The following is a 25,544-nucleotide window of genomic DNA, read 5'->3' as shown; positions in this document are numbered from 1 at the left end:
AGATACTTCAAGATAGGGAGAAAAACCAACGCTCCACTCCTCCAATTACCCATCTAGGAACCAATAAGCATTCAGATGATTCTTCAACTCCAGAGATCTCTCTGCATTAGAACAACCAAAACTCAAGAAAAGTTCTAAGTGATCTCCATGACAAGCTGGGCAAGTGCATATTAGATATTGAACCTTCAATATACATGTCAGTTACATAACCCAACAATAATTCTGTAGCCAGCCTGTGTAATACTCAGGGAAATTGGTATTAAACAAATTAGGCATAGGAAAAAAAAACTCAAAAAATGGCATAAGAAGGCCTGTATTCTGTGTGAGCATTTTACACTGGAAGAACGATCCTGAGTCAGAAACCAAAGAGATTTGAAGAATACTCAACTATGAAAATTTACCTGAATGGATATTACAAGATACCAAAAGACACTTGATACATTGGGAAAATAAAACCAAGGTTGTAAAATAAGACATCTCATAGAGCACATTTTAAACTTTCACTAGGGTTATGCTATTGCAACTTTATATACATGGGAAAAGGTTTGGATGACTCACCCATATAATCACAATCAAATCCAAATTTTGTCTTGAAATTTAAGAAATTTTTATTGTTTGAAGGATCATTTCTTACCTACGCTTCTCAGTCAAACAAGTGGAAACACACCTGCTCATTTACTTAACCCTTAATGTTGACATAGCACCTAAAAACCAGTCTTATCTGTTCATTTGGAAGAATTTGTCAGGTCTAAATGGGGTCTACAATTCATTCTCCTTCTTATGGGAATGGAAAATCAAGTCACCACTAGAATAGGTAGGACTGTGAGGGACTTGCCTCCTCCTCTCATGGTACTGGAGAAGTATCTACAGTCCTCTCTGATAGTGTAGAAGACTTACTGCTCAGAGTATCACTACCCTACAAGACCAAATATATTCACTAGTGGCAAGGGCTTTAAAAATTGAAGGGGTTTATATCACTTAACTGCTGAAAGGGGTATTGTGTCTCTTCCTTAAAGAAAAATGCTTTCTCCTATTAATCAGTCAGGATTAGTCAGAAATGCTGGACAAAAATTGATAGACCATAGTAATACAATTCATCAGCTATCTGAATCATAGGACTCAAGGTCAAAAGTTAGACATCAGATATCTTGATTCCCTTCCTTTAGTAAGGTCATTCTTTGTTTCTCCTAGTTCTACTTTTCAGACATTGTCAATTAAAATTCTAAATTAATCTGTTCTTCTTGTCTAGATGTCATTAAACTCCAAATATTACTTCAGGGTTTCAGACCAATTCTGGAACAAGACTCAAAAGTCTCCCTGTCTTAGCTGGATCATCTAGAGTGCGAGTTCATGATCTCTTTAGATAGAGATAACACATCTTTGTAATGAGTAGCAGTTACTGAAGATGAGGTCTTCTATGCCTTGGCTTCTCACAAAGATTTGCAAGGATCATGTCTCTCAAAGACATGTTAGGAATTTTTCAAGTTAGGAAAATTAAGCCATACACATATATGAGCCATAAGAAAAGTTAACCTGAGTACTCAACAATCAAGAAAAGCCATAAGAAAATTTCTCTGGACCATCTCAAGGATTATACAAACCTGCTACAGTCATGAAGAAAGCAAGTCAATCATCTGCAACAGCCTAAAAGGATAATCCCTCATAAAATTGTTCTCTATCATTTTGATTAATTAAAGACCTAGACCAGGAGAGGTAGGTTTTGGAGTGGGATGCGTACTCAAGCCTGACCCATCCTGTGCAAATATTTTATTCTTTTACTTTCACAATTCATGAAAAATAATTTTCTCTGTTAGGACTCCATATCTTTCTTATTTTGTTCAAGTTACAAAGAACCAGAATTCATCTCAATGGGATACTACTGAGACAATCTCTGGTTTAAAAACAAAATCATGTACTTTCATGTGCCAAACTGCCACAGTTGAAATGCATTGATGAGTAGAAGTAATATATACTAATAACTACAAGATAACAGAGACTGATTTCTTGAAAATAAAATGACAGAATCTTGCTTAAAGTTGCTAAAAGGCAAGGTGAAGTTCAAATCTGTACCCACCTGAGTTCAAAGTAAATAGTGTCTAATACAGCTATAAGACAGTGTGTTGGTGTAAATATGTGAAGAGTATTTCAGGTTGTATAATAACATTACAACAGTAGCTGTTCTCTTCAGAGTTGTTCCTTGAGATTAAACTGTGTTTCTATACTACATTCTAACTGTGAAAGAAAAGCAAGCCCCACTGTAGAGAAATTGCACTGCTGAATAATCCTGTTTTGCTTGGCAGGAACCAGAACATCTTTGGAATGAAGAGGATTCTTCACTCCTCAGTCATGTGTATCAAATAAGAAAGTAGGTAAATTGTCACGATGTTTAACTTGTAGAATAATAATGTGTTGACTGACGAATTCCAGGAACTAATTCCAGGAGGTCAAGATGGATGGTGTTGTTCCTGAAAGGGACAGAAGGAAAAGGACAGTAGGAGCACAGCACCATGAGGAAGGAGACTTTCCCAGCACCTTCATCTTGTTGCCATTGCACTGCCTTAGAAAAGCCGATTTGCATGTTTTACTTACATAAGTTTTGTTTGTTGTTTGTATTTTTCTTTTGGTTTGTTTTGCTTAGTGTGTTTGTTTGTCTTTGGGGAGTAATGGACTTAGATGTCCCCTGATACTTCCAGTGTCTTTTACTTGAAAATTTCTCCTTCTTTTCTTTTTTTTTTTCACCCTATCAATTTCTTCCCATATATTGGTTTTAGCCCAGCAAGCAAACATACTTTGGGGGGCATAGTGTTTTGCCTCCAAAAATATCTTTCAGAATGACTGAAAATAGTTCTGATTAGTATATAATAACTTTATCTTAGTCATAGTTGATATTTTAAATATTATTAACAGGAAATATGTTAGCTGTGGTCTTAGAATGAAGTTAAAACTAAGTTTTTTGCTGTTGTTTTTATTTTTTGAGATAGGGTTTCTCTGTAGTACAGCTTTGGCTGTCCTGGAACTTGCTTTGCAGACCAGGCTGGCTCTGACCTCAGAGATTTGTCTGCTTCTGCCTCCAGAGTGCTGGCATTAAAGGCATGTGCCAACATCATCCAGCTAAAAGTTAATTATTTTAAAACCCAAGTTAAGTTCAGACTTAATAATCTCTTATAAGGAATAGATGGTTTAGTCAAGGCATAATCCTGTTTGATAGGGATTTGCAAAAATTACAGAGAAGCATAATACAAAAGAGCCCTATTTTTGAAGATTTAAAAGAGAGAAAAAGGCAAAACCATGCAGCTCTTGAGAGTGGTAGGATTTATCCATGGAAACATGGTTTTGTTAAGTTCCACTCTAGGAGCAGGGATTTTGTTTGTGTCTCCTAATATAGTATTAAAATACTCCAGCCAGGCAGTGGTGGTGCACGCCTTTAATCCCAGCACTCGGGAGGCACAGCCAGGAGGATCTCTGTGAGTTCGAGGCCAGCCCGGGCTACCAAGTGAGTTCCAGGAAAAGGCACAAAGCTACACAGAGAAACCCTGTCTCGAAAAACCAAAAAAAAAAAAAAAAAAAAAAAAAATGCTCCTCACTGACCATACTTGTCTCCCTAAGTATTTGGGCAGGTTGTGGCTTGCTGAACATGATGAATGCTCTCTGTCTTGCAGAGTTGGCAACCACCTTCCCTGTGAGTGGAGCACCTTATTATTTCCTCAAGAGATCTTTTGGATCCTCTGTTGCTTTCCTGGGTCTTTGGATACAGCTTTTTGGTCATTTCCTAGGCATTGGTGCTCTAAGCTTACTAATGGCTGGTAATCTAGTTCAGTTTTTCTACTCTGGATGCCCAGCTCCAGAGCTCCCAAAGAAATGTCTGGCTTTGGCTGTTTTGTGGTCACTCGGAATTCTCAATGCCCGAGGGATAAAAAGAGTGGCTCAGTTTCAGACTCTCAGCAGTTTGATGAAGATGGCTGTTCTTTGTTTCATTTCTCTTACTGGGATTGTGCTGCTAGTGATTGGGAAAAAGGAGAATGTGTCCAGGTTTGAAAATGCATTGGATGCTGAGCTTCCTGATGCCTCACAGATTGCAGGTGCCATTCTCCAAGTAAACTATTCATATTTAGGAGCATCACTCCTGATCACCATAGCAACTAAATGCATGCATACAAATATCTGGCAGTATGCCATTAGAGTTTGCCTTGAATTTAGAGGAAAATTTTAAGGATTGTTTCATGCTATGTAATGAAGTGCAATCTTCTCTATAATGTGGAATTAGAATTAAAGCACCCATGTATATTTGTTAATGTAGATTGTATATTATCTAGCTTTCTTCCAGTCATGTCTTTTATATGAACTTAGGAATGTTAAGAATCTTCAAAAATAGAGACTTCTTTTAAACACTCTTGGGTTTATTTCTTATGATCCCACCATCTTGAAATAAGTAATATATAAAGAATATAGGAATAAATTCACATTTAGCTTTTTCCTATAAAGCTGTCACAGGTCTCAGATCTTAATATACTTCACCTCAACTTCAAAACTTTGCTTTCTTCCCAGAAATACCCACTATCAAGCTTGTTATGTGTAGTTATCACTCTTGGTGTATTTTCATTGAAAAGTACATTTTACTTTCATATATATGTGTGTGTGTGTGTGTGTGTGTGTGTGTGTGTGTGTGTGTGTGTGTGTAAATCTAGGTTTTATATATGATATAAAATATGCTATTTTTTGTTTTGGTAAGCTTTTTGTCACTTATTATATTGACACCCAGTTTCATGAATTTTACCTAAACTGTTATGATTTGAAACTTTTTAAAAACTGAATAAAATTATAATGTGTATCTACTACATTTTCTTTATCCATTTGTCTTTTTGTGGATGTCAGATTAATTCTGTATTTGAGGTTTTGACAGTGTAGTAATACACATGTATATGCAAATGTGTGTGTGGTAGGTGGGCTTGGATTCTCTGGGCCTATATCCAGGAGTTACAAACACAGAACACATGGTTCTTCTAGGCTTTGTGAAAGTACCTTAATGATTTCTATAATGGTCACACAAATTTACAGTCCTATCAGCAGTGTATTTCTTCTTCACTTTCATCAGTACAAGAATTTGTTGTTTGTTTTAATAAAGATGGGTTTTTGTTCTTCTGACGTGGAATCCCAGAGAAGCTGGGAAGCATCATACTTCCATGATATCTAACAATGGAAAGACAGGTGTTTGTGAGCTGCCATATATTTTCTGATAATAGAATCTGTATCTTTTAGAAGAGCAACCAGTGTTCCTAATGACTGAGCCATTTTTCCATCCTCTTCCACTGTTTTCAAGATTATATTTTCAATTATTTGTATGTGTATATGCACATGAGTAGAAGCTACAAGCATCAAGTCCCCTGAAGCTGTAATTATAGGTGGTTATGAGCTGTCTGACATGAATGCCAGGACATGAATCCTGGTCCTCTGGAAGAAAAGTGCTCTTTATCTCTGGGACATCTATCCAGACTACTTCCTGTGCCCCCTAACTCCAGCTATTTATTTAAAGCCAGACATTAGATCAACCTGGAAAGTTTTAAACTGTTATTTCTTCAAGTGTTTTGCTATCTGACCTCTTTACTTCTTCTGGGACCTCCAATTTCATGTATTGTATTTCTTTGCATCTCTGCCACTCTGACGTTCTCATCTTGCTTTGATGTTTGCATGTTCATTTTTCTTTTCTTTATTCTTTTATAAAAATTAATTTTAACAAAATTTCAAAACAACAGTCATCTCGCAAACCAAGAAAATAAGATAAACACTCCCAACACCAAAATATAACAAAACAAAAGCACAAACACACAAAAGCTGTGGAATCTCTTATCTATTAGTCAAATGCTATAGAACCTGAGGTCTGACTTAGTATGTCACACTGTTTGAGAAAATGGATTTTCGCTCTCACAGCAGGTATAAGTATGGTTCAGTTGTTAACATTTACCCCAATGGCTAGATTTTCACTAAGTTTTTTAAATATTAAAAAAAATAAGATTAAAAGAATAAAACTTCCACTTGAAGTTGGGCACTGTGGAAGTTCGCTGTCATCTGTAACTACACTTGTTACTCCAATTCCAGGGAATCCAATACCTACTTATTGACCTCTGAAAACATAAATCATGTACTTGGTATATAGACATACATGCAGACAAATATACATGCAAAATGAACTAAAAATAAAAACAATAAATAGCTGGAAGGGTCATCTATTTCTACATTCTATCTTTTGAGAGACACAGGTAATGTGGGCTCTAGAAAATATATTGTCTACTCATGAGACAATGCAGTCAAGAGAATATTGCCTTAAAATACAGGGATAACTTTTATAGCCTGGCAGACTTTTAAGAGCCTACTGAGTGCTAGGATTATAGGCATGTGTCACCATGTCCAGATAAATAAATAATTTAATGTCTTTACTTGATATAGAGCCATTCAGGTTTTATACTTCTAATTCTTCTTTTTCACTGATATATAGTAATTATACATAATAATAGGTCTCCTTATAATATTTTCATATATGTATGTAATATACTTTAAATATATCCACTCCTCATTTCCACATCTTCTTCCCTCGCCTTTCACTGGTCTCCTTCCTTTTCCCACCTATTCTTTCCAGTATTGTAACTCTTCCATGATGAATGGGAGGAAAGAAAAATAAATTCAGCTCCTCACTGAAACAAATACATATTCCTATGAAAAGTAACTTACTCTGAATGAAGTCCCTTTCTGTTTTCATGTCTTTTCTTTTTGATCTAGATTGTAATGTGAGAGAAATTGTGCATCTATGTTATTGATGATACTGGTCTGTAGTTTTGTATTATTTTTTGTATTATTGTTGTTGTTAATTCTTTACCTGGTTTGGGTATTTGTCATGGTGGCTTTGTGCAATACAGTGATCCTTTGGGAGTGATCCTTCTCTTGCTATCTCTCTTTGAGAGTTGAAGGTGTATTGGTTGTAGCTCTTTGAAAGTATGGCAGAATTCTGCTGTGAATTTATCTGAGATTAGCCTCTTTCTAGGTGAAAGTATTTTTTGTTATTTGTGGAGGCCTACAAAGGTTTCCTGGTGAGATCTGAGCTCGCTTTACCCAGCAGAGCTGCATTAGAGGATTGCTTGACAATGTCCATGGTTTCTAGGTGATTGGAGGGTCCACACCTGGCTAAACTGGGGGGGGGGGTCTTTAGCTCCATGCCTTGGCATTCCTATAAATAGCCATTTAGAAGAGACATAGGGGCCAGTCGGATAATGATCTAGGCAGGTTTGGATAAGGATCCAGGCCCTCCTGAGGCTATCCTGTGTTTCTATCTGTTTCTCTCCCCTCTCCTTCTATCTAAATCTCTTATCCCTCTCTCCTCAAGAGCACCCTGGGGGAAAGGTGGGAGTCTGTGTCCCAGCTGGCCTACGACATTTGTTATCGTTGTTTTGAGGTAGGGTTTCTTTGTGTAGCCCTGGATGTACAGGAATTCACTCTGTAGACCAGACCAGCTTCAAACTCATGAAGATCTGCCTGCCTCTGCATACTGCGTACTAGGATTAAAGGTGTGCACTACCACAGCCCAGCTGGAAGTATTTTTATTATTGTTTCAATCTCAGTGTCTATTATTTTTATTTTGTGTCATTGGTCTCCTCTTAGTTTAACTTTGGAAGTGTAGATAGACCAATAAATTTATCAGTTTACTATCTTTTTCAAATTTTTCTCCTAACGACTTAGGGATCTATATAGAAAACGAAAGAAACAGACAGTAATAGTCAGAGGGCATGTTTGACTCCAAGATAATTGCATCATCCAGACAAAGCAGGCCTGGTAAGAGTATGAAATTACCAAAACTGTGACAGCTCACACAAGACCTGCAGAGGTTCAAACCAGACAAAATACCAAGATGGAGAAGGAAACTAAATAGAAAAATCCCATTGCTAGGTTAGCAGCTTTTTGCAATTGATACCTGCTGGGAAAGAGAAAATAAGCTTCTCCAGTGGAATGTTACAGTGTATACAAAGAACATTCTAGGGCACACCCCAGTCCTACAAATAATTGGCCAACATCAAATGGAGTTTTTGTGTTTTGTGTTTTCATTTATTAGTTCTTGTTTTGGCTTTGAGACAGAAAGAAATAACATACACTTGGTTGGTAGGGAAGTGAAGATGATCTGGGAGAAGATGGGTGAGGAAAGAATATGAAAAATATTATTTTTAAATGTAAAGCCAATCTATAAATGAAGAAATCAGAATGAATATCTGTTCAGTTTTCTGACTTGTACAAGTAGTCCAACTTAAATATATAAGACTTTATAGATGAATTTCTAAACCCTCTTATTAAATACAAAACACAGAGCCAGAAATTTGGGTTAAAGCCTGAGAGAAAGATCCGAAGAATAGGACAAACCATGAGCTAACCTCACCTCAAAAACTCAATGAGTCCCAAAGAGAGCTTCTTTCTATATATTCACTTTTATATGCCTTTCTGTTCTGTCATGGGCTCTCTCGGGTCACCTACATCACTTCCTCTTCCTGCCCAGCTCTGTCACTTCCTGTCTGTCTGTACAGACCTCCAGACCTCTATGGTTGGTACTGGGATGAAAGACATATATTACCGCACTTGCCCATGTTCCCTAGTGTGGTCTTGAACTCACAGACAGATCCCTGCCTGCCAGGTGATAGGATTAAAGGTGTGTGCTAACATTGCATGGCTTTTGTTTACTATAGTGGCTGGCTTTTTCCTCTGATCTCCAGGAAAGCTTTATTTATTAAATTACAAATAAAGTATCACCACATTTCAGCACAAATAAAATATCACCACATTTTCCTTTTCTCTAATAAAAATAATAAAAGAGTTATAACTAATATAAGAAAAACTATATGCAATAAGTACAATAACTATATACAATATATACAGGCAATAAATACATCAACAATATCTAGTCCATTTACATTTGACAAATTCAGTGAAAATATTTCATTATCTATCTTACTTTGATAAGCCCAAAAACTTTCTATCCTATTTTATATTACCAACATAAAACTATCTTATAATGTCTTTTAAGCTTACACACTTAAGACCTCTTGGTGCATTTCTTTTCTGAATCTATTAACATAGAAAACTATAACTATCTAATCTTTAACTCCCTCAGGAACAAAAAAGGAAATAATATTACCTAGTAAAACAGGAAGTGCAAACAAGCAGCTTCTAAAAAATGAGTTATGACCAAAACAGCCTGCTGCCTGGACAGTCACCTGGGGTTTCTCTGCGACATTGGGGCATCATCTTGGACTACAGACTTAGCATATCTGACAGACTCATTTGTGAAGCAGGATGTACTCAAAGCCTATAGCTCAACCCCACATTCCATGCGAGTATGTCATGTACCAGATAAACTTGAATACCACCAGTGTCCTGTCACAATTCAGGATTTTGAATTCTGGAAATTACTGGTATTTTTGGAATTCAGCTTCCCATTCTTCTCAGTTTGTGGGTAGCTCCATCTCTTTTATTAAATGCCAGTCTACTATTGAGAGGTTACACTCTGTTAGACTAGTTACTATTTCAGTCCACTGCCTGTTCAGGTGCTTTTAAAGAAAGGGGCACTGTGCCTTTTCCAGATTAGAAAGCCACTTCAGCGATGGTGCCATATTGTTGTGGCCTCAGAGGATATCTGTTGTCAAAGCTGCAACAACACTTGTCTTGGCAAGGATTGGTAGTCATTTGTTTTGTGTCCTATTTGTCCATTTTGGACAGTATACTTTCAGAGGTTGATATGAGGGCACTTTGTTACCCAGTGCCTATATTTTGCCACAATGAAAGTTAACTCCATATGCAGTTTCTTCAAGGCCCATATTTTCTCTGAAGTAGATTGGTACTGCCAGGAGCAGACATGTCTCATAATCATAAAAAAAGAAAAAAATTTTCATTTTTTTTATTAAGAAATTTTCTACTCACTCTGCATAAAACCCACAGATCCCACCTCCTCCCTCCTCCCATCCCTAGCCCTCCCTACCAAGCCACCTCACATTCCCACACCCCCCAAATCAAGGTCTCCCATGGGGAGTCAGAAGAGCCCAGCACACTGGGCCTAGGCAGGTCCAAGCCCCTCCCCAGTGCACCAAGACTGTGCAAGGCATCACACCACAGGCACCAGATTCCCAAAAGCCTGCCCATGCACCAGTTATGGATCCTGATGTCCCTGCCTTGGTGCCCCCCAAACAGTTAAAGCCAAACAACCATCTTCTGTATCCAGAGGGCCTAGTCCAGTTCCATCAAGGCTCCACAGCCACTAGTCTATAGTTCATGGGCTTTCACTAGTGTGGCTGGTCATCTCTGCACATCTTTATATCATGATCTTGATGTCCCCTGCATGCAGAATCCCTCCTCTCTCTCATCAATTGGATTCCCCAAGCTCAGCCTGGTACCTGGCAATGGATCTCTGCATCTGCCTCCATCAGTCCCTGGACAAAGGCTCTATGATGATGGTTAGGGTATTTGTTACACTGGTCACCAGAGTAGATGAGTCCAAGCACCCTCTGGACCACTGCCAGCAGTCCAAGGTGGGATTATCCTTGTGGATTCCTGAGTGCTTCTGCAGCATGCTGCCTCTTCCTATTCCCACGATGTCCTCATCTACCATGGTATCTCCTTCCCTGCCCTCCCACTCTGTCCCTGTTATAGCTTCACCCTCCCATTTCCCTGTGTTCTCATCCCCCAGTGCTTACCTTCCACCACAACCCCACACCCAGTTCACTCATGTAGATCTCATCCACTACATCCACTTCACCTTCTCTGGGTCATCCATGTATCCCTCCTAGGGTCTTTCCCTGTTAGCTAGCCTCTCTGGAGCTATGGGTTACAGTCTGGCCATCCATTTTCTCACATCTAGTATCCACTTATGAGTGAGTACATACCATGTTTGTCTTTCTTAGTCTGGGTTACCTCACTCAAGATGGTATTTTCTAGTTCCATCCATTTGCCTGCAAACCTCATGATGTCATTGTTTTTCTCTGCTGAGTAGTACTCCATTGTGTATATGTGCCACATTTTATTTATCCATTCTTCAGTTGAAGGGCATCTAGGTTGTTGCCAGGTTCTAGATATTACAAATAATGCTGACATGAATATAGTTGAGCATATGTCCTTAAGGTAAGATTGAGTATTCCTTGGGTATATGCCCAAAAGTGGTATACCTGGGTGTTGAGGAAGATAGATTCCTAACTTTCTGAGAAACTGCCATACTGATTTCCAGAGTGGCTGTACAAGTTTACATTCCCACCAAAGTGTAGGAGTGTTCCCTTTGCTCCACATCCTCTCCAACATAAGCTGTCTTCAGTGTTTTTGGTGATAGCCATCCTGACATGTATAAGATGGTATCTCAGGGTTGTTTTGATTTGCATTTCCCTGATGGCTAAGGATGTTGAGCAATTCCTTAAATGTCTTTCAGCCATTTGGGATTGTTCTGTTCAGTTTTCTTCATGGTGACAGATGTGGATCTATTTGCAGGCTTCTACATGTTGACATCCAGTTATGCCAGCACCATTTGTGAAAGATGCATTCTTTTTTCCATTTAAAGTTTTGGCTTCTTCGTCAAAAATTAGGTGTTCAAACATGTGCAGATTAAATCGGGGACTTTAATTCAATTCCATTGGACCACATGTCAGTTTTTATGCCAGTACAAAGCTGTGACTGTGATGCCTCCAGTGGTTGTTTTATTGTATAGGGTTCTTTTAGCTATCCTCAGTTTTTGTTTTGTTTTGTTTTTCCATATGAAGTTGAGTATTCTTCTTTCCAAGTCTGTGAAGAATTGTGTTAGGATTTTGATGGGGATTGCATTGAATCTGTAGATTGCTTTTGGTAAGATTGCCATTTTTACTGCGTTAATCCTACCTATCCATAAGCATGGAAAATCTTTCCATTTTCTGATACCTTCTTCAATTTCTTTCCTTAGAGACTTAAAGTTCTTATCATACAAGTCCTTCACTTGCTTAGAGTTACCCCAAAGGTATTTTATGTTATTTGTGGCTATTGTAAAGGGTGATGTTTCCCTGATTTCTTTCTCAGTCCATTTGTCATTTGTATATAGGAGGGCTACTGATTATTTGAGTTAATTCGTATCCTGACAAATTACTGAAGGTGTTTATCAGCTGTAAGAGTTCTTTGGTCAAATTTTTGGCATCACTTATGTATACTATCATGTCATCAGCAAATAGTGAAAGCTTGACTTCTTCCTTTCCAATTTGTATTCCCTTGATCTCCTTTTACTGTCTTATTGCCCTAGCTAGAACTTCAAGTACTATATTGAATAAATATGGGGAGAGCGTATAGCCTTGTCTCATTCCTGATTTTAGTGGAATCGATTTCTCACCATTTACTTTGATTGTTAGCTTGATATAAATTGCCTTTATTATGTTTAGGTATGTTCCTTGTATTCCTGATCTCTCCAAGACCTTTATCCTGAATAGGTGTTGAATTTTGTCAAAGGGCTTTTTAACATCTAATGAAACTATCATGTGTGTCTTTTTTTTATTTCAGGTCATTTATATAGTGCATTACATTGACAGACTTTCATATGATCAACTAATCTTAGATCTCTGGAATGAAGCCTATTTGATCATTGTGGATAATTTTTTGATGTGTTCTTGGAGTCTGTTTGCCAATATATTATTATTTCTTCATCAATGTTCATGAGGGGATTGGTCTGTAATTCTATTTCTTTGTTTTATCTTTGTTTGGCTTGGTAAGCAGAGTAACTGTAGCCTCTTAAAAGGAGTTTGGTGGTGTTTCTTCTGTTTCTATTGTATGGAACAATTTAAAGAGTATTGGTATTAGATCTTCTTTGAATACCTGATAGAATTCTGCAGTGAAACCATCTGGTCCTGGGCTTTTTTTGATTGGGAGACTTTTAATGACTGTTTCTATTTCCTTAGGGGTTATTGATCAATTTAAATAGTTTATCTGGTCTTGATTTAACTTAGGAATGTGATACCTATCCAAAAACTTGTCCATTTCTTTTAGATTTTCCAATTTTGTGGAGTACAGGTCTTTGAAGTATGACCTGATGATTCTCTGGATTTCCTCATTGTCAGTTGTTATGTCCCCCTTTTCATTTCTGATTTTGCTAATTCCTTCTCTGCCTTTTGGTTAGGATGGATAAGGAATTGTCTAACTTGTTGATTTTCTCAAAGAAACAACTCTTTGTTTCATTGATTGTTTGTATTGTTCTCTTTGTTTCAATTTTATTTATTTCAGCTCTCAATTCGATAATTTCCTGGTGTCTATTCCTCCTGGGTGATTTTGCCTCTTCTTGTCCTAGAGCTTTCAGTTGTGCTGTTAAGTCACTAGTGTAAGATTTCTCCAACTTCTTTATGTGGGCATTTAGTGCTATGAATTTTCCTCTTAGCACTGCTTTCATAGTATCCTGTCATTTTAGGTATGTAGTACATTCATTTTCATTGATCTCTAGGAAGGCTTTAATATCTTTCTTGACCAATTGATGATTCAGTTGGGCATTATTCAGTTTCCATAAGATTGTAGGCTTTCTGTAATTTTTGTTATTGTTGAAATCGAACATTAAACTATGGTGGTCTGATAGAACACAGGAGGTTATTCCAATTTTTTTGTATCTGTTGAGATTTGCTTTGTGACCCAGTATGTGGTCAATTTTAGAGAAGGTTCCATGCGGTGCTGAGAAGAAGGTATATTCTTTTTTGTTACGATGGAATGAATGTTCTGTAGATATCGAGTAAGTCCATTTGAGTCATAATATCAGTTAAGCCCCTTATTTCTCTGTTAAGCTTTGATTTGGAAGATCTGTCCCATGGTGAGAGTGGGGTGTTGAAGTCTCCCACTATTAATAGTGATGTTTCTTTTACATACGTGGGTGTTCTTGTATTTGGGGCATAAATGTTCAGAATTGAGACTTCATCTTGGTGGATCTTTCCTATGATGACTATGAAATGGCCTTCTTGGTCTCTTTTGATTGATTTTAGTTTGGAGTTTATTCTGTTGGGTATTAGGATAACTATACCAGCTTGCTTCTTATGACCATTTGATTGTAAGTCTTTCCCAGCCTTTTATTCTGAAGTAGTGTCTGTCTTTAAAACTAAAATGTGTTTCTCGTATTCAGCAGAAAGATGGGTCCTGTTTTCATATCCATTCTGTTAGTCTGTGTCTTTTTATAGGTGAATTCAGTCCATTGATATTAAGGGATATTAATGACCAGTGATTGTTCGTTCCTGTTATTATTTTTATTTTTTGGTGGTAGTGTCTGTACTTCTCTTTTTGGGGGTTTATTGCTGTGGTGTTATCTATTGTCTGTGTTTTCATGGATGTATCTGACTTCCTTATGTTGGAATTTTCCTTCTAGCGCCTTTTGTAGGGCTAGGTTTGTGGATAAGTATTGTTTAAATCTGTTTTTGTCTTGGAAGGTCTTGTTCACTCCATCTATGATGATTGAAAGTTTTGCTGGATATATTAGTCTAGGCTGGCATCCATGGTCTCTTAGTGTCTGCATTATATCTGTCCAGGTCCTTCTGGCTTTCAAAGTCTCCATTGAGAATCAGGTGTTATTCTGATGGGTTTGCCTTTATAAGTCACTTGGCCTTTTTCCTTTGCTGCCCTTAATATTCTTTCTTTATTCTGTATGTTTAGTTCTTTAATTATTATGTGGTGAGGGGACTTTTTGGGGGGGTGTAGTCTGTTTGGTGTTCTATAGGCCTCTTGTATCTTCATAGGTATTTCCTTCTTTAAGTTGGGAAAGTTTTCTTCTATGATCTTGTTAAATATATATTCTGTGCCTTTGAGTTGGTATTCTTCTCCTTCTATCCCTATTATTCGTAGGTTTGGTCTTTTCATGGTGTCCCAAATTTCTTGGACATTTTGGGTCATGACTTTGTTGGTTTTAGTGTTTTCTTTGACTGATGAATCCATTTCTTCTACTGTATCTTCAACACTAGAGATCCTCTCTTCCATCTCTTCCATTCTGTTGGTTATACTTGCATCTGAAGTTCCTGTTTGTTTTCTCAGATTTTCTATTTCCAGCATTCCTTCTGCTAGTGTCTTCTTCATTTTTTCTATTTCCCTCTTCAGGTCTTGGACTGTTTCCCTTGTTTTTTCCTGATTTTCTTTCAGGGACTTATTGTTTTCTTCTGCTTTAATTGTCCTTTCCTCTAGTTTTTTGTAATGTTCTTCCCATTTTTTGTTTGTCTGTTCCTCCACTTTATTTTTTATTTCTTCTATATAAGGCTCTAGCCTCTTCATGATGTTACTTATAAGGTTGTTTTCTTCTTCTTCTTCCATTCTGTGATGTTGAGGTCTAGCTGTTGGAGAAGGGCTAGGTTCTGCTGATGCTATATTGCTCTTTATTTTGTTGTATGTATTTCTGCCTTGGCGTCTGCCCATCTCCTTGTGGGTTCGTTCTTGGTTTTATCAGTGTACTTGGTCCAGACAGAGCTGACAGATTTAGGGAGCCTCTCTCTGGTCCAGATGGATGCTCTAGGCCAGATGGGAGCTCTGGTTCAGATGAGAGTGCTAGCCGAATAGGAGCTGGGGTGCTGGACTCTGAGTCTCATGAAATCCCTGGGATCTCCTTATCTTGTCCAGATGGGAGCTCCTCTTGTCCAGATGGGAGTTCCGAGACAGGATGGAAGCTCTGGTCCAGATGGGAGTTCCAGGGCAGATGGGAGCTGGGGACTTTCTGGTCCAGATGGGAGATCCGGGACAGGATGGAATACTGGACACTGGTCTCTAAGTCTCTGGAAGTGGCTGAGGTCTCCAGCAGATGAGTGTGGGGGCAAGGCATTGAGTTTGTAATGTCTACTGGAAGGTCTCTCTGGTCTCTGGTCCAGATGGGAGTTCCAGGGCAGATGGGATCTGGGGGCTGGTCTCTGAGTCTCAGGAAGTGGCTGGGGTCTTGGGCAAACGGGTTTGGGGGCAGGGTGTGAGAACTGCAGGGTCTGCCTGCAGTTTTGGGAAAAGGGGAGCCTTCCCACAGGGCCTGCCAATTGGCCGGAAACTGGGGCCAAGTTGGGCAGGTCCTCCATGAATGGTGGTGCCCAGGTGTGGGACCCAGGGGCGGTTGTCTCTCTGACTATAATCCCAGGCACTCACCTCTGGTCCAGATGGGAGTTCCATGGTGGATGCTATATATAATATTCTTATTCACATTCAGTAATTCTCAAAGGTTTACATACTTTTTTTCACAATGAGATAAAAGTTGGCTAGGTATTTTTAGAGTGTTGGTCCTCAATAAGCCTGATATCCTTCTCAGTGGCTCTCCTCAGCTATGCTGGCTTTAGAGCAGGAAGAAGATGAACTTTAGCCTAGAACATTACTACCTCTCCCCAAAGGTAATTTCTCTATCCAGAATGGCTAAAACCTTACACTTTAAATTAGGAGTTACTAATTTAACCAATGGCACCTGTGTCTTCAAAAATAATTAACAGGGATGGGAGATGAAGCTCAGTGATTAAATGTTTGTTTAGTATGGATGAGGTCCTTGATTTAATTTCCAACATCACAAAACATAATTATTAACATGAAATACATTAACTGTGGTTTCAAGAAGTCATAAAATGTGTGAACAATTCACAAGCTAATTATTTTCAACTCAATCTCAAAAATAAACAATTTGTAAAACAAATGATACAGGTTAATTAAAAGAATACCCTAGTTTGGGGAGCCTCGCATAAGTTGGGAGGAGCTGTAATAGTAGTAGTATCGCATAGGAGATTTTAGACCATTTTGGAGGATTTTTAAAATAGAAAGAGAAAAACATGCACTCTTGAGGGCAGTAGAATTTTTTCATGGAAACTTGTTTTTATTTTGTGTCATGATAAGGACAGGAATCTTTTTGTCTCCTAAAAGTTTTAAAATACTCCTCACTGAACACCCCTGTTTCCCTGAGTATTTGGACAACTGCTGCTTTGCTCACTGTCTTGCAGAGCTGGCAACCACTTTTCCTGTGAGTGCAGCACCTTATTATTTCCTGAAAAGATTTTTTTTTTGGATCCTCTGCTGCTTTGCTCAATCTTTGGACAAGTATATTTGGGTATTCCTTGGGACTAAGTACTCAAAGCTTACTAATAGCAAATTGTCTAATCCAACCTTTCTATTCTGGGTGCCTGACTCCAGAGCTACCAAAGAAATGTCTGGGTTTCGCCATCTTGAAGTCACTTGAAATTCTCCATGCTCAAGGGGTGACTACAGTGTCTCAGTTTAATGCTATCAGCAGTTTAATGAAGATGACTGTTGTTTCATTTCTCTAGCTGGGGTTGTGCTGTTAGTGATTGTGAAAAGGGAGAATGTGTCCAGATTTGAGAATGCCTTGGATGCTGAATTTCCTAATGCCTCACTGAAGATGAATTTCTAAACAGTCTTATTAAATAAGAAACACAGAGCCAAATATAGGGGTAAAAGCCTTAGAGATCCAGGAAATAGTGAGAGCCAACAGCTAACCTTAACTCACCATGCTGCCATAACTTCCCAAGAGAGCTACTTCCTGTCTACCGAGGCTTTTATTGCTTTACTCTTCTACCCTCTCATTGGCTCTTAGCCCAGCTACCTCACTTCCTTGTCACTGCCTGTCTGTACAGACCTCCAGGTGTCTATGGCTGGTACTGGGATTAAAGGCATGTGTCACCACACTTGGCTGTTCCCTAGTATGTCTTGAACACACAGAGACCCTGCCTGCCAAATGAATGGATTAAGGGCCTGTGCTACCACTGCCTGACTTTTGTGTTAATGGTTTGCTATAACCTCTTATATTCAGGCAAATTTTATTTATTAACATACAAATAAAATACCACCACATTTCAGCACAAATAAAGTGTCACCATACCTCACAAATTGCAGAAGCCGTTCTCCAAGGGTCTTATGCGTATTTGGGATCACCACTCCTTTTCTCCAAAGCAGGTAAATCCATTCATAAAAGTATCTGGTAGCATGCAAAAGAGTTTGTTCAGAATTTTTATGGAATGACAACAATGATTGTTTCTTATTCTGTAATTAAATTTAAATTTCTCCGTATTGCATGTTCATCATTAAACATCCATACGTTGTCTTTCAGGTAAATGGAACAGATTACATGTTCTTCAAATTCTCTTATATTTAGAATTTTCAGTTTACAAAAGTAAATTAATATTTTCTGTATTCTCAAATTTTATTGCATTTGATTTCAGTATTTTAAGTATTTTTCAAGGAGTTAATTAAATAAGTAAAACACAATAGACTCATTTTCAAAAGAAAAATTTGAGCCAACTTTGAAAATTTTTATCTTTATTTATTCTCAAAATCTAGCATTTATACTGAAACATGGCAAATATCAAGGATAATTATTTCTTGCTTTTTTAAAGGACTTCCTTGCCTATTTCAGCCTTTGACTTTTTTTAACTAAAGTTTTAGTCCTTAATAACTGCACTGTTTCATGTTGCACTATAAAGACACTCTTTATCCTGCCATTATTTTTTATTTTTTCCAGTTTTATTTATGTTCCTGGTGCCATTGAGCAGGAACTGTTCCATGTGATTTTCTTCATCTGTTGTTTTATGCTAGACCTCTGTGTTGTACTCTCCAGCATTCCAGTATAAGAAAATTGCCTCAATAATTCAGTTTTCTAAATTAACTGTTTTCTTCTGGTAACTCAAGTGTGAAATTTGAAGTATTTTAAAATGTTGAGTTCCCATTGTTTAAAGCTGATTTCTGTTGTGTTGAAGCATGCCCTATTATGTCAAACTAAGGAATTAACAATTTTCTGGAGCCCTTCTTTCCTAATCTATTCATCTGGTTTTTCTGTTTTGTTGTGAAGTCCACAGTAAGTTTATGGCATTCAATCAATTATAATTCAATAAACATATTCACAGAATCTATTATTGCCATCATGTGGTTAATCTGAATAGTACAAACAGTAGTGAACAAGTTCAAATCATCATGAGCTTTAGACTCCAATTTGTGGCTGTGAATTATTTATTTCTCTTCTCATTACTGAGATTGAAAATCTATGGAAGACTACCTGCATTCTGCTTGAATACTGGGGTTTCATTTTTTTTTCTATTCTGAATGTTCACTATGACTTTTGTACCATGTTCAGGGACAGTGGCCAGGAAGATTCTGAGCTACAGTTTTGATTTAGGTTCAAGCTTTAATATAATTGTTTACATTTGAAGGTTTCAATATGGAGTCTCTTTTTTAAGAGTAGATTTGAATATTTTGTAGTATTTGACTTTCAGAAACTTGAAAATGGGTTGAACATATATGTAACTACCCACCCCACTTTACTCTCCTAACATTTCTAGTGTTTATTTCTCCTATTCCATAGAATTCTACATTTATGGGATAATATCCTAATATCACACATGAAGTGTACATAGACACACACACACACACACACACACACACACACACACACACACACACACACCTAAAACTATAAATAGTTTTCATTTATTGACAAATGCTTACTGCTAAGGAATTATCTTTTTAATTCTATATACATTTTTCCTATAGATCTGTAATTCTTACAAAACTGCCCTTTGTTGCTATGTATTAGAAACATCTTTTATATTCATCTTTTACAATTTTATGTAATGTGTTAACAAGAAGTTGCACGTACTTATTTATCAGAATCTATTAAGATTTGGGGCTGGAGAAATGACTCAGCAGTTGAGAGACTGGCTGCTCTTCCAAAGGACCTGTGCTCAATATACAGCACCTCCATGGAGGCTCACAATGGACTGTAACCCCAGTTTCAGGAAGTCTGACACCCTTTTCTAGACTCCAGAGGCATGGGATGCACATGGCACACAGATACAAGCAAAACACTGATAGATGCAAAATAAAAATAAACCTCAAAAATTCTAAACAGCATATAAAACTTTGAGGTTCAATTTTTCTCTTAATCCTAACATATTACTAACTCAGTAAAATAAAAATTATACATTTTTCTTAGAGCATTTTTATTCTTTCATTTTATTACAGTTATTATTCTTCTGATTTTTTCTGGGTGCTGTTTCTATTTTGGAGCTCCTAGATATAGCTCTAATCTGGACAGAGCTTAATACTTTTAGAAGAAGGAGTGTACTCCATTCTCTTGAAAGATACTTTAGTTTGCAAGTATTTCCTAGGGTGCCATTCTTCTAGCAGCAGTAGAGAATAAGATATTGATCAGTATTGTAGTTAATACTGTCAACTGACAGGATCTAGAGTCATCTAGGAGGCAAGCCTCTGGACAGGTCTGTGAAGACTTAAATAAATTAGGTTAATCAAATGGGAAGGTTCACCTTATTCATGGATAGCATCATCCAATAGGTTAGGGTCTATGAATGAATACAAAGGAGGAAGGAATCTAAACACTAGCATTCATCCTGATAAGGAAAAACGAAGAGTATGTTAGGCTAAGAATGGGGCATCCCGTGTTCTTCATCTGTAAATCCTCCCTCAGCTGAAGACCCTCTTCCATTGGAGGAACAATCTCTGTTCTCACCTTATCTGTCCCACTTCTGTAACTATGCTTCCTCATGGTCCTTATTGCTGTCAGCAAACTTCCCAGCACCTAACCCACTGATAACAGAAAAGGTGAGAAATGATGTTGTACATCAATTTAAGAAATTGGATCTGGACCCAGATTCTGAGAGCACTGTCTTTCTGGGTCTTCCAGCTGTGCTGAAGATAAACTTAAGCAGTGTTTTCTCTGACTCTCTTAGTGCTGCTTGACTCATCATCTTCCACAACAAGCACTCTCAGCTTCCTGAGGGTGGACACAATGTGACAATCTGTCTCAAACCCCTGCCTCCATGACAAACTAATGGTATCTTCCAATTGTGCGCCAAAATAAACCCCACCTTCCTTCCTGAAGTTTCTTTTTATATATTTATCATAGTAACAAGAAAAATAACTAATAAAATCAATAGCTACATGAAAGCTGACCGGGTACTCTACAAGAACTTAAATTCTTAGCTGTGCAGTGGTGGTAATGGTACACACCTTTAATCCTAGCACTTGAGAGGCAGAGACAGGCAGATCTCTGTGAATTGAGGCAAGCCTAGTCTACAAAACAAAATCCAGGACAAGGAGGTTACCCAGAGAAACAATGCCTCTAAAAAAGATAGATAGATAGATTGATAGATAGATAGATAGATAGATAGATAGACAGATAGATAGACAGATAGATAGATAGACAGAATGTGGATTCTGACAATCCATAAAATTTCATTATAACTTTCCACCCTAACCAGCTTCATCAAATTGCACCAGAATACCTTGACATTCTGTGATCACTGCTGGATATAAATCATTTTAATGCAAAGTTGCCACATGAAGTCAAGAAACAGAAAAAAAGAGGTCTGTATCATAATGCCTCACTGGATAGAACTCGCTGTCATACTAGCCATGCATTAACATTGTTTATAAGATAATCGTGTATCTTCATGGATTTTGAGTCTTATGTATTATGCAGTTGTCCTTTGACAAATTTAACTGGTCATGTGTCAATAAAATTATTGCCATATATCTAAATCCTTACATTGGAGGAACAGCATAGAGTTCCAAGCACCACTCTACTCTGTTTAGACTTGTGGCTGACTTTAGCCAGGCTATGTACTGGTCTCTGAGCCATCACTGTATCTATTTCTGCAACAGGAAGCAACTACTCAGAGGAGTCTCTTGTGAATGAACTATCATTACTACAGTTTTATTTGCTCTTCGGTAGGAGAACCAAATTCTTCTGTTCCTCTGATGTGATTAGGGGTGACTTTCACAAAATTACATGCTTTTATTTTTAGTGGATTTTAGAAAATACCAGCTTTCAGGAAAAAAAAAAACCAGACAAAACAAGAATCAAAGCAAGCAAATGAAGAGGCAATGATATTGGACTACTTTTTTTTTTTTTTTACAAAGAAACATTCAGTTTGTACAATGATGTATCCTTCTATTAATGAATTTGATTTCTGGCATTTCTACCCTGGCTGTGTTATACATATTGACTAATGCATCCTACCTGACAGCTTTGTCACCTCAGAAAATTATCTCTTCAGGTATGTGTAAGTATAACACACACACATGCTCCCACATGTACACATACATACACATGCATACATACAGCAGCATTTGTACATATGAACCCAAGAATGCACACACACACACACACAGAGAGAGAGAGAGAGAGAGAGAGAGAGAGAGAGAGACATATACTTGTGCATGCATGTGTACCTACACATATGTACAAGCCTATACACACACAAGAGAATGGGCTTGTATACAGTCACACACACACACACACACACACACACACACACACACACACACACACACACACAAAGGTGCATGTGCAAATATACACAAACAAAGGAAACAATGTGATCTTCCTACTCAGAATGAACTTTGCATTCTCCTATACACAGACACATCTAGAGAATTGCCATTTTCAGAACAGATTCTCTTGCCGTCTGCCTGTCAACCATGCCATCTGGATGGCCCTAGCCTCAACTACAAGCCTGTCTGCTGCCTGTAGTAGTAGTGATTCTAATGCCATGCTCATTGAGTCCAAATGCTTTGTAAAGTACAAATCTACCTTGTCCTGAATAGCACTAAATATAGTTTAAAATCTTGAAATGGAGTGGAATGACTTAACTCAAAATCTAATAGTAATGAACCTTCTGAAAAATATGCTCTTTGAGTTTTAGATTGGAAATATCCAATAGAAACAAAATGTAACACTTCACTTTTGCAAGACACAGAAGAAAATGTTAGGTGTTTAACCACTTGTATTGGAAATATGGAGAGTAGTCAAACTGTTAGCTCATCAAAGAGCCATACAAAAATAATAGCATGACATAAATTAAATTTATTATCACTTTATTTTAACTACAATTTATAAAGAATATTTAGGAACATGATTTATGTCAATTTTACAGCATATTGGAATTTTCTTACCTTCCTTATGCCAGGCATAGCACTTAAGAATATATTTAGTTCTACTGAAAAGAATTGTCCATCTTTAATTTATGTCATAAGTACTTACATGACTACTTCACTTACCTATTGGTTCTTGACAGACCTATAGGTGTTTCTGGGCATAAGTCAACCATGCATTCAGCTCACGTGCCTTGAAATTGGCTGTGTAGGGTAGGTACAGCTGAGCACTTCTGTTACCTGTGGGATTATTCACATGTCTGTAACATGCTCAATTTAGAAGACTATTGTCCTCAGGCTGCACATGGACCTTGGAGTCTCCTCTAGTAGTTCTGGTTCTTTGCAGAAGCAAATCCCAAACTAGCATTATGTGTATGATGACCGTATTGAGGTAAATATTTATATTGGAAAAAAAAGAAGCAATATAGATAGACAATGGGAGAGGCATGGACCATAATACACATCAGAACCCCAGCAAAAAGGAATAGATGGCAGATAAGAAACTGACTAATACCCATGAAGAATGAATGAAAAATACACAGGACACCTTTTAGCTGGAAACAGACAGATGTGAGATAAATGATGTTTCAAGTGCCTGTACACAAAATCATTGGATGAGGGAACATGGTTTTGGTATAAATACCAGAACTAATTTCACTCTGAAGTATCTGATCTCTAGGAAAATTATAATCATAATTCTGTGCATTGTCGTGGCTTCAGAATTACAATGACTCCATTTTCTAATGAGCTAGCCAAAAACGCTTAGATCTTTCATACATACTGCAGGCAGTGTAGCAACCAAGAAAAGCAAGAAACATGATATACTCCACAAGGAGTAGGTTCACATCTGGCAAACAGTCACTTTAGATACATTTGTCTGATCAAAACAAAATGAAAGAACAGAGCAGAGTCATTAAATGAGGAAAGAGACTCTGGCTCAAGGAAATAACATCTAAGTCATGTTTTTATAGAGGAAGGAATTGTAATTGTTGTGAAAATGAGTTTGCATTTTGACTTTTCTGTTTAATTTTCATACATTCTGTTGCTGGCACATGGATAGACACAGTCTTCCCTACTATGGAATGGATCATTTCTTTTGTGGTCTCAGCTTCAACATTGAAAAATGCTTCCTGTGCAATACTTGCAGCATCAAGGACTTGCTACTCTGCAAGCCAAGGACAGCTGCCTTTCATCTTCCCTATGCTTAACAACTACCACTGTCCAGATGTAGCTGTCACTAAGATCATTTGTTCTTCTATTGTAGTGATCCCTTCAAGATTAGTCAAGTTAATAAAATATTTAATGTTGGCATCCTCAATTTTAACTGAGCTATCTATGATAGCTTTACTTAAACTGAGGTACCAGGAGCCCAGTCTACATAGACCTTACAAGGTAAATCAAAACATGAGCTTTAAATTTCTCCTTACTTTGGAGATCAGTCCTCTGTCAGATGTAGGGTTGGTGAAGGTCTTTTCCCATTCTGTAGGCTGTCTTTTAGTCTTACTGACTGTGACTTTTGCCCTACAAAAGCTTCTCAGTTTCAAGAGGTCCCATTTATTAATTGTTGTGCTCAATGTCTGTGCTGCTGGTGTTAAATTTAAGAAGTGGTGTTCTGTGCCAATGCATTCAAGAGTACTTCCTACTTTCTCTTCTGTTAAGTTTAGTGTAACTGGATTTATGTTGAGGTTTTTGATCCACTTGGATTTGAGTTTTATGCAAGGTGACAAATATGGATCTATTTGTAATCTTTTACATATTGACATCCAGTTATGCCAGCACCATTTGTTGAAGATACTTTCTTTTTTCCATTGTATAGTTTTGGCTTCTTTGTCAAAAATCAGGTGTTCATATGTGTGTGGATTAATGTCAGGGTCTTCAATTCGATTCCATTGATCTGTATGTTAGTTTGTATACCAGTACCAAGCTGTTTTTATTGCTATTGCTCTATAGTAGAGCTTGATGTTGTTTACTTCTAGAAATCTAGTATCCCCAAAATGCACTCCAACTCTGGGTTGTTGGTCAGAATCGAGAATACAATGCTAACAGAGTTTGCACTGCTTCTGGGGATCTTTGCCTTAGAACTATTAGAACCTTTTCATAGATGCTCACTCAGAAACAAAACCCTTGATGCCTCAAGCTCAGCTGTAAGTGAAAAGCTTGGCTTTTTTGATTTTCCCAGGTAAACAGTTCCCTGCCCTATTGGGCTCTTTATGGCTCTTCACCTGCACTCTCCCAAGTGTTTTCCCAGGGGACTCTGACCCATTGTCATTTACTAGCTTGAAGAGACAGAGCTTAGAAGAGATTTTTGGGAACTCCATCCCTGCCTCCTGCATTGCAGGGAGGATATTTCTGGGTTGAAAGACAGAACTTAGAGGTTTTGCTGTCTTAAGAGGTTTGTTGTTTTCCCTTAGAGCTAATCACAGGTGATTGTAATTTTCACCCTTCTGAGAGAGTTCCAAAAGGTTTAAGTTTTTAAGTTTTTAAGTTTTTAAAGAGAGCTTTTAGTTAAAGAAATACTAAGGCTTTTTAGAGAGACTTTTTCCCCAAGAGAGAGAAAGACCAACTTTCCCAAAAACTTCTGAACGTTAAACTTTTGGCTTCTTACACCCGCATTTTTGCCTCAGGGAGAAATCACTTTCTCCTGC

General features: G+C 37.7%; 1 protein-coding gene across 1 annotated transcript in view; it reads left to right on the top strand.

Moving 5' to 3' along the window:
- The first annotated feature begins 3,288 nt into the window (after window positions 1–3,288).
- Window positions 3,289–25,544, top strand: part of LOC118577491 (solute carrier family 7 member 13-like) — a 36,248-nt gene continuing 13,992 nt past the window's right edge. Inside the window, exons 1-5 of the mRNA XM_036177687.1 lie at window positions 3,289–3,395; window positions 3,577–4,149; window positions 21,064–21,084; window positions 21,922–22,022; window positions 23,936–24,291. Of these exons, the coding sequence (XP_036033580.1) occupies window positions 3,289–3,395; window positions 3,577–4,149; window positions 21,064–21,084; window positions 21,922–22,022; window positions 23,936–24,291 (1,158 nt within the window). The remainder of the gene's footprint in view (window positions 3,396–3,576; window positions 4,150–21,063; window positions 21,085–21,921; window positions 22,023–23,935; window positions 24,292–25,544) is intronic.

The sequence above is a fragment of the Onychomys torridus genome, chromosome 2 (genome assembly GCF_903995425.1).
Source record: "Onychomys torridus chromosome 2, mOncTor1.1, whole genome shotgun sequence".
Classification (NCBI taxonomy): Eukaryota; Metazoa; Chordata; class Mammalia; order Rodentia; family Cricetidae; genus Onychomys; species Onychomys torridus.
The sequence above is the reverse complement of the archived record's forward strand: the minus strand, read 5'-3'. Positions and strand labels throughout refer to the sequence as shown.